General features: G+C 40.0%; 1 protein-coding gene across 1 annotated transcript; it reads left to right on the top strand.

Moving 5' to 3' along the window:
• Positions 1–311: 311 nt before the first annotated feature.
• Positions 312–9,465, top strand: LOC114351593 (protein KIAA0100-like). Its single transcript, XM_028302872.1, has 4 exons — positions 312–380; positions 1,222–1,418; positions 1,865–1,976; positions 7,385–9,465. The coding sequence occupies exons 1-4, from the start codon at positions 312–314 to the stop codon at positions 7,445–7,447; spliced, it is 441 nt and encodes a 146-aa protein (XP_028158673.1). The 3' UTR covers positions 7,448–9,465.
• The last annotated feature ends 248 nt before the right edge of the window (positions 9,466–9,713 follow it).

The raw sequence follows: 9,713 nt of genomic DNA, 5'->3' as shown, positions 1-9,713 counted from the left end.
GAACGAATTAAATTATACACGTGTGCCAATTTCGAAACCGCGAACAGGCCACAGCGGATAGAAAGTATTAAATATGAAAAATAAAGAAAATGTTTTATAGATATTTATTTATTTATTTATTTATTTACACTTTTGCACATATAACTGTACAGTGGCGGACTTAATGCCAAGTGGCATTATCTGCCAGTCAACCACAGGTCGAGCAGAGAGACTAAGGCGGTGTAATAAATATATGACGTTTAAATAATATACNCTTGGTGACCTTCCACGTTATGGATTGCGCTTGCGCACCCTTATATGACCGTTGTATCATGGAGTCCAACTCCTACTACTACGTCAAGAGGGACAAGAAGGACAAGGATGACGTCGAGAAGATGAAGGTTTGTGTTTGCTTTGGGTTTGAGTTGCGCTTGCGCACCCTAATAGGCCCGTTGTAATAAGGAGTCCATTTCCTCCTCCGTAAAGAGGGATAAAAAGGGTAAGGACCATGTGGAAACGATGAAGGTTTGTACAACTTAGAAAAGTCTGGACTGTTTTGACCTTGGTTACGCTGTTACTGGGTTACGCCTGCGCACCCAAAGGATGCATAATAGAACTGTAGTATCAAGGACCCCCAACTCCAACTTCTACGTCAAGAAGGACAAGAAGGACAAGGATGATGTGGAGAAGATGAAGGAAGGCACAGTTTAGAAAAGGATTAACTGTTTTGTTTTTAGATTGCGCTTGCGCACCCAAAGGGTCCTAATAGAACCATTGTATCAAGGACTCCTACTCCTACGTTAATAAAGATGATGTCGAGAAGCTGAAGGTTTAGGAAAGTCTGGTAAAGTAAAATTGAAATTCTAATTGATAGAATTAGATATACGGAATAAGTTTTGTACGTTGTATTAATGAAGTAACGAATGTAATGAACTAAATCGAATTAATAGTCATTTTAATTGATCTATATTCTAATGAACTGTTATGTGACTTCCACACGTAGTCTAACTATTCATTAATAAATTAATCTTAATATGTACCAGTACATAATTGAGTCTAGATTGCACTTAACCTGGTCAAGATTCATCATTATAATGACGAATCTAATGGTTAGAAAGAGAGGTAGAAAAAATGAAGAAAGATGAAAGAAGTAGCAGCAGACCGGTCTGCTATTTTCTTGCAAGATAAGTAGTAGAACAATAATATAGGAAGTAATGACTGATTCTGACTTTTCATCAACAGGAACGCGCGGAAAAGAACAAACTGTTCATCTACATCAAGATTCCCGAGGTGCCCGTGCGCGTGTCTTACAAGGGCAGCAAAGAGAAGAATCTAGAAGACGTCAGAGACTTACCCTTGGTGCTGCCCACTCTGGAGTATCACAACGTCACGTGGACGTGGCTTGACCTGCTGCTGGCCACCAAGAGCGACACAAGGAGGTAACGTAGCACTCCACGGAGGGACCAAGCAGAATTCTGCCACTGTCTATTGACATATCTATCTGTCTACTTCATTCCTTCTTTTCAAAAGTAATTCTTTGTGAATTAATCATAGCAATTTTATTATTGTTGATATTAGACTAAAAAGAATAATAATTATCTAGGCTCAAACAAAACAGAGCTTGTTTTCAGACCACAATTTAACGAATAAACTACAATTTGCTACTTGTGGAATTTGAACCCCTAACCGTAATATCGGGACTATTCCCACCTTTCTTTCCCACTGCTGCAACTCCTGTGTAGCCAGGATCTACCGTAGTAAGCGTCATACTAGTACGCGACCCTCCTTACCCGACACTCAATAGCAAAGACTAAATTGTATACAGGATGATCCTACTATAAGAACCTCCCTAACTATGTAATAGCAAAGTATACACTATGTACAGGGTGATCCTGTCGCAAGCAATCCGGCAGAAACTACAGCTGCACAGACGAGCCGCCGCCGCGCCCGAGCCCCACGAGGAAGACAAGGCCCGCCTGCTGCTGGGAGAGAGGACCGTGAGTGACCATACCTCTTAAGAATAGCGAGGGGGAGCTGTAGGTGCATAGCCCTCATAGTCAATACACAGGGTGAATCTGTCGTAAGCGATCCGTCAGAATCTACAGCTCCATAGACGAGCCGCATGAGAAGGAAAAGGCCCGTCTGCTGCTGGGAGAGAGGACCGTAAGTGACTATACCTCTTAATAATAGCAGCGAGTGGCCAGCTGTAAGTGCGTAGCCCTCATAGTTACACAGGGTGATCCTGTCGCAAGCGATCCGTCAGAAGCTGCAGCTGCATAGACGAGCCGCATGAGGAGGAAAAGGCCCGCCTGCTACTGGGAGAAAAGACCGTAAGTGACCATACCTCTTAATAATATTAGCGAGGGGGAGCTGTAGGTGCGTGGACCTCTGATAGTCAATACACAGGGTGATCCTGTCGCAAGCGATCCGGCAGAAACTGCAGCTCTGCACCGAAGCGCCTCACGAGGAGGACAAGGCCCGCCTGCTATTTGGAGAGAGGACCGTAAGTGACCATACCTCTTAATAATAGCGAGGGGAGAGCTGTAGGTGCGTGGCTGACCAATAGTGTCTTTATTTTAATTGCATTCCATGTTAAAAAAAATTACCCGACTGTGCGACGCCAAGGTGTGGTAATGTGTTTATAAAATGATAGGTTAATTTGGTCCTGGCGTCTTGGCTTGCCTTAGGCTACTATACACACTACTGTCCACAGAGCGACAACGTAGCGCATTCGTCAAGTTACGGACCGTGGACAGTGTGCCTTAATCAGCCGTCTAGGAGATGAGTTGCAAGAACAGTACCGGTTGTCGAGGGTCAGTATGCTCCAGGTTGGAAGTGTAAAATGTCATGATAACGCCATTAGGCGATATTGCGCCCCGCAGACTGACCCTCGACAACCTTGGCCGTTTACACCAATGTTACTGCCCTCGCTACCATCCGGCAGAAAAGGGCTGCTCATTTAAAGCCTGGTCCGTGAGCACGTAGAATCCCGTTCGATTCTACGTGCTCACGGACCAGGCTTTAGTGCCATTTTTGATGCGTATTTTGGCACGCGTGTGGATTTAGTTCGCATTTCATTATTTAATACATGTTTTTCCTATTACGCCGGCACCTATCACGCATGACGCGTACAACGCGCAGCGTGATTTTACACGCACGCGGATCAGATCCTCACGAGTGCCGAAATCTACAATACAGGAAAAAGGCACTTTTTTTCGGAAAATATAACTCGTGGGTGTCCAATGCCCATATCTTAAGTTTTAAAGGCTTATTTTCGAGCACCATAATGTCTATTAAGCTTTGCAGTTAACTGTGTGTGCGTAATTTTTTATGAACGAATTAAATTATACACGTGTGCCAATTTCGAAACCGCGCACAGACCACAGCGGATACAAATTATTAATATGAAAAATAAAGAAAATGTTTTATTTACGTACCTATATCTTTCTGATTCTGAGTCGCTCTTAAAAATTTTGCAACTGTGCAAAGTCACCCTGTATACCTACTTGTGAAATTAACTTATCATCTAATTTTTAGGAGTCATAAAAAGAATTCAATGTAAGTTATCAAAGTAACAGTACAAATTGTCCATAACACCTGTATTTTATCAGGATTACAACTTTAGGATCTTACATTGTGCCTATTGATGGCATTTCCTGTATTTTTTTTTGCGGGATTCATTAATAAATAATAATAATAAAAAACCGTTGGACATTTTACAATGCGCCGCTAGTCCCAAACTAAGCAAAGCTTGTACTATTGTCTAGTGACAACGAATATAAATATACTTAAATACTTTTTTTTGTAAATACATACATATTATACATAGAAAACACCCAGACCCGTCACAGAAATTAAAATTCATAATTTCAATTACTGCCCGGCCGGGAATCGAACCCGGGACCTCTCGGCATAGTAGTCCATTCTGAACCACTACACCAAACGGCCGACTTTTCATGAATATACAGTGCTACATGCATCCACATGGTAGCACTTTCAAAAATTTAAAAACAAAAAGCCGAAGAAAGGGTTCATCCCTATTGAAATACACCGCGAAATATGTATCGGAAAAAATCAAATGACGCCGCGATGTAAAGAAGCACAGTGCCATCTATCCGTCGTTCAGATTAATTTTTATAATTTGCGCATGCGGGTTTGGTCGTAAACGCGTGACGCCAGACATAGGGGATGTTGTACAACATCCCCTATGTTTGGCGTCCGTTCGAATCCGTTCCGTCCCGAATGGATATGCAAATAGATATAATATTGTCTGCGGGGCGAATATTGTCGTATAACGTTAATGAAGTTTCGAATGTAGATATCTCCCCAACACGAAAAGCGATCGATCGGGCGAGAGTGACAGACAGACCTACTTAAACGTCGTTAGGGAGTAAGTAGCCCCTCGATTCGCGAAATTTATTTTTCATCAATGGCGGGACCGAGTGCGTTTAGACAGCCGTTCGATCGTATATTATTGACAGATTTCTTAAAGTTATGTGCGCGAATTACTTGTGTATTAATGTTATTGTGAGTGGTGTAGACTTTTTCGGTTAGCTTTACGAGCCGCTAAGCTAAATAACTTATACCACTTTGTATTCGTCACACTCGCGCACAATATTAAACTATTGACTTATTTCTCAGTTGTCATTATTCAGTTTAGTGTGTACCTANCTCGGCTGCACGGCCTGCACGTTTCGGGACGGACTCCTGGGGCACTGGGGTGACTGTGCTGTGGCGCTCCATGAGCCTGTCTAGCTCCTCGCTGCTGGAGACTCGTTCGCGAGCGCCGTTTGGCAACTTAATGAACACATTGCCGTCCATGGACCACACACGCCTCATGCCAAAGTGCTTCCGCGCATTCAAAAACAGGGCTTGCCTTGTCCGCGTTAAAAACTCTGAGATCACAAATGGAGTACCTTTTAGCTGTGTCTTCTTCTTCCATACGAGAGAACGAGTTTCCCGACTGACGAACTTTAAGATGACTGGCCGACTGCGTCCCTCTTTGAATCTCCCGAGCCTATGACATGTAGAGATGGAGGCTGAAGCGATGTTGGGGAGTCCAAGATTATCCTTCAGTAACGTCAGGGTGGCTGACAGTGGGTCTTCATTGTCAACGTCGGGTACACCGGTGATGAGTAGAAATTTACTGCGGTGCCTTGCCTCGATGCCATCCACGACCTTGCTGACCTCCTGAATTTGCCGTCTCAGAAGATCCACAACACCCAGCGTGTGCTCACGGAACGTGTAGAACTCACGGGACAGAGACTTCAAGTTCTCAGATTGAGCTGGAGATGATGCCTTTGTGGCTTGGAGGTGTGCTTCAAACTCGGCCATCCTCTTCATGAGCGACTGCTCGAGTGCGTGCTGGGTTTCAACAATGCTCCCAAGGCTATCCATGATAAAGTGCAGCTAACTCGATTCGTTTGTGCAGTAGAGTGAAAGTGTGAAACAGTCGCCGGCAGGTATGTGCACTTATTTCACCAAATACACATTAGATAAGTTTCACTCCAATATATCTTGTAAAGCGAAGTGTTATGAGTATTTATTGGTGGAATTTGTGAAGAAAATATCCTTTTTACTATTTTTAAAATAGTTTTTTCTGGGGAGCTGATGTGTACGTGTTTGCCGACTACCGCCGAAAAAAGATATACGTAAGATATACGTAACATATTTTTCTAATTCTGAGTCGCTCATAAAAATTGGACAACTGATTGCAAAGTCACCCTGTATACTTGTGAAATGGACTTATCATCCAATTTTAAGGAGTCATAAAAAGAATTCAATGTAAGTTATCAAGTAACAGTACAAATTGTCCATAACGCCTGTATTTTATCAGGATTACAACTTTAGGATCTTACATCATGCCTATTGATGGCATTTCCTGTAATTTTTTTTGCAGGATTCATTAATAAATAATAATAATAAATATCCTTGGACATTTTACACTGCGCCGCTAGTCCCAAACTAAGCAAAGCTTGTACTATTGTCTAGTGAGAACGGATATAAACATACTTTCGTTTTCAGCCAAATGACGTCCACTGCTGGACAAAGGCCTCCCCCAAGGTTTTCCACAATGAACGGTCCTGCGCTGCCCGCATCCAGGCTCTTCCCGCGACCTTCACCAGATCGTCGGTCCACCTAGTAGGAGGCCTGCCCACGCTACGTCTTCCAGCCCGTGGTCGCCACTCGAGAACTTTCCTGCCCCAACGGCCATCGTCTCTACGAGCTATTCGGACTATAGACTATACTTTTTTTTGTAAATACATACATATTATTATACATAGAAAACACCCAGACCCGTCACAGAAATTAAAATTCATAATTTCAATTACTGCCCGGCCGGGAATCGAACCCGGGACCTCTCGGCATAGTAGTCCGTTCTGAACCACTACACCAAACGGCCGACTTTTCATGAATATACAGCGTTACATGCATCCACATGGTAGCACTTTCAAAAATTTAAAAACAAAAAGCCGAAGAAAGGGTTCATCCCTATTGAATTACACCGCGAAATGTAGAAAGCCTTCTTTATCGGAAAAAATCAAATGACACCGCGATGTTAAAGAAGCACAGCGCCATCTATCCGTCGTTCAGATTAATTTTTATAATTTGCGCATGCGGGTTTGGTCGTAAACGCGTGACGCCAGACATAGGGGATGTTGTACAGCATCCCCTATGTCTGGCGTTCGTCCGAATCCATTCCGTCCCGAATGGATATGCAAATTGCAAATAGGTATAATATTGTCTGCGGGGCGAATATTGTCGTCTAACGTTAATGAAGTTTCGAATGTAGATATCTCCCCAACACGAAAAGCGAGATGCTAGTATCGATCGGGCGAGAGTGACAGACAGACCTACATAAACGTCGTTAGGGAGTAGACCCTCGATTCGCGAATATTATTTTTCAGTAATGGCGGAACCGGAGTGCCTTTAGACAACAGTTCGATCGTATAATTAGTTCTTTATGTGCGCGTATTACTTGTGTATTAATAAATGTTATCGTGTGAGTGGTGTACACTTTTTCGATAAGCTTTACGAGCCGCTAAGCTAAATAACTTATCCCACTTTGTATTCATCACACTCGCGCACAATATTAAACTATTGACTTATTTCTCAGTTGTCATTATTCAGTTTAGTGTGTACCTACCTAANTGTACCTATCAGGAGTTCAGGACCGATAGTAAGGCGGTTATCACACTGCGCGTGATTTTCCTATAAAAAATCACGCGCGCGGACGCGTTGTCAGTGTGAAGTGCCGCGCGTGTTTTCTATACAAACTGAGGTACTTGCATACAATGATTAAATCTGTCGCCCCGCGCTCCGCGGCGGAGCGCGGCGCAGTGTGATAACCGCCTAAGGCTTCATCATTTAATATTTTTATTTTATGTACGCTTTTCTATTTTAGGTTACCGAAAACAAACCGCAAAAGAAAGGGACTCCGAGCGTGTTCAAGTTTTCCAAATCATAGCGACGCTTCTTCTTCTAGTGCATTTAGGCGAACCGAACCAAATATAGACTTAAATGAATCTAAAGACATTACATTAAGATAATACCTACCTAGTGATAAATTAAGTATTTATTTGTTACTATCACGATACGATATATTACAATATAAATATTTTGAGAGTAATTCGTTCAATTTCGGTAAATGGTTTTAGGTTTTTTGAAGTGCGTAATTTAGTTTTGAATTTATCTGAACAAGTGATCCCAAAGGGGTTCTAAGACTGTGGAAAAAGAGCGAAAGTATAAGTACACAGGCCAAACAAATGAAAATTATGATGACATACTTGGATATTTCACACCATATTGTTAATAATTCCATGGCACAACTTTTGCAACAGGTTTTATCCTGTAAATATAGCTTTTCATTTGCGTTGTGTATGAATTTAATTTGGTTAGTCAATTTAACTCATGTCATCCTAAGATGTTTTTATAGTATATGTCATTGATGTCATCAGCCTGTATTGGCGTACAAAACATGTCTATGTGAAAATTTAGTGATAATCATCGTCAATTGGTTAGTGTTACCTACCTTAGAAGTATTTATCAGTTGATCACGTCACTCCAACGAATCATGTTTTAATTAATTCTTTGTGAAATGGTATTTAAAATTCCATTCGCTCATAAATATTCTCGTATGTAAGTACATTCAACTTATAAAAAAAGTATGAAAAGAGACGTTTATTGAAATTGAACGAACTACTGATAAAGTATGTGACTTCTATAGAAACACTGTGTCAAAGTTTATTATAACTTCAATTAATAAACCAGTTCCTGTCATAGAAAGACAATCTCGCTGTTTGTTTGTGAGATAACTAAATATTATGTTATAATATTAGCTATAAAATAAAAAGACAGTTTCATATACCTTCCAATGATACAAACGTAGTTTCGATAGTTTTTTAAAATATTTTTTTGAAAACCTTTTCTTACTTAAATTTGTGATACGACACCCACGTCTTATAAATTAACGCATCGAAATGTAAGACTATTTATGTATTAAAATTAGATAACAACTATGTAACTATTTTAGAGCGACTTTTTCTAATTGCCTTTTTACTATGGATTTTAAACATGAATTTTGTCAAAATTAACACTCAACTCAACCTCAATAAAAGGTCAATAATGATTTACGACACAAAATATAATTTGTATTTCAATATGACGTGCGATTTCGTATGTGATTTAAGATTTTAATGCTACGCATACGTATCCTGGAAGTTTATGGATTAAAAATTACGATGCCAAAAGAACACTGTAATCTAAATTTTCGTTAGGCTGGGTTGCACCATCTTACTTTAACTTTAGCAAACGTCAAAATCTGTCAAACTCCATACAAAAAACAACAGTTATCGTCATGGTTTAAGCTAGTTGGTGCTACTCAGCCTGAAAATTGTATAGTTTGCTATGACCAGATGCAAGTTGCTTGCTCGATTGTACATAGATGTTATATGGTAGTATGTATTGGAACAATGTAGGTATGCTTGTAATGAGCAAGAAAGACTGTTTTTAACTAGAACAAAGTTTAATGTAAACTCGGCTAGTAGGTATTCGTTATCCTTTAGCTTCCTGCTTTTAAAATATTTGTCGATTATACAACCTACTTAATCTAGATTTTGGACTACATATTTTGTGAAACTTTAAGATATAAGGCCCAACAATTTTGTATGAGTACTATTTAACTAAGCTTTTAAATGGCTGATTACTTTGTACTAGAGAAATGAAAAATTTCATATTAATATTCCATAATCATAAAAACTACAAATTTTATTTCGTTGATAATATTGTTATGCACTCTTTAACTCATACTTCCATTTGAATTTGTAATATTTACTACAGTGGTAGCCGTAGGGGCTCTAGACTTTCGGTTAAACAATTCAGTATTCTTAACTTTTAAGATAATAGTGTTTTATACTTCTCGTTATTTTTGTATAATTACTGGCAAATAAAGAATCGACTTGTTATTTAATAAATATTTTAATTAATTTTCTGTATTTTATTTATCCTGTTTACTTTTTGTGAGATATTAGGTTTTCACTAGAATTTTTTCAAGGTCTAGTACCTAATATGGGCCAAGGTGTGAGGCAACGCAGGACCTTTCCTTAAACCGAGTCGTAAATAAATGTAATAGCATATTTATTGAGAATATTATGAATCAAGTGACCTTGCTCCAGAAAGTGCTATTACGTTAAAACAAATGACGTTAAGTGACACCGAAAGTTTGCGCACTCAGT

This window comes from Ostrinia furnacalis, unplaced genomic scaffold (genome assembly GCF_004193835.3).
Source record: "Ostrinia furnacalis isolate ACB-3 unplaced genomic scaffold, ASM419383v2 OfSCF0092, whole genome shotgun sequence".
NCBI classification, from domain to species: domain Eukaryota; kingdom Metazoa; phylum Arthropoda; class Insecta; order Lepidoptera; family Crambidae; genus Ostrinia; species Ostrinia furnacalis.
Note: the sequence above shows the minus strand (reverse complement) of the source record. Positions and strands in the feature narration are given on the sequence as shown.

Bases quoted from the DNA above. Each gene is read 5' to 3' on its own strand.
- LOC114351593 (XM_028302872.1), top strand. From the start codon at position 312: ATGGAGTCCAACTCCTACTACTACGTCAAGAGGGACAAGAAGGACAAG. The intron at 381-1,221 runs GTTTGTGTTTGC...TTTCATCAACAG, and splicing joins ATGACGTCGAGAAGATGAAG to GAACGCGCGGAAAAGAACAA. The intron at 1,977-7,384 runs GTGAGTGACCAT...TTTCTATTTTAG, and splicing joins TGCTGCTGGGAGAGAGGACC to GTTACCGAAAACAAACCGCA.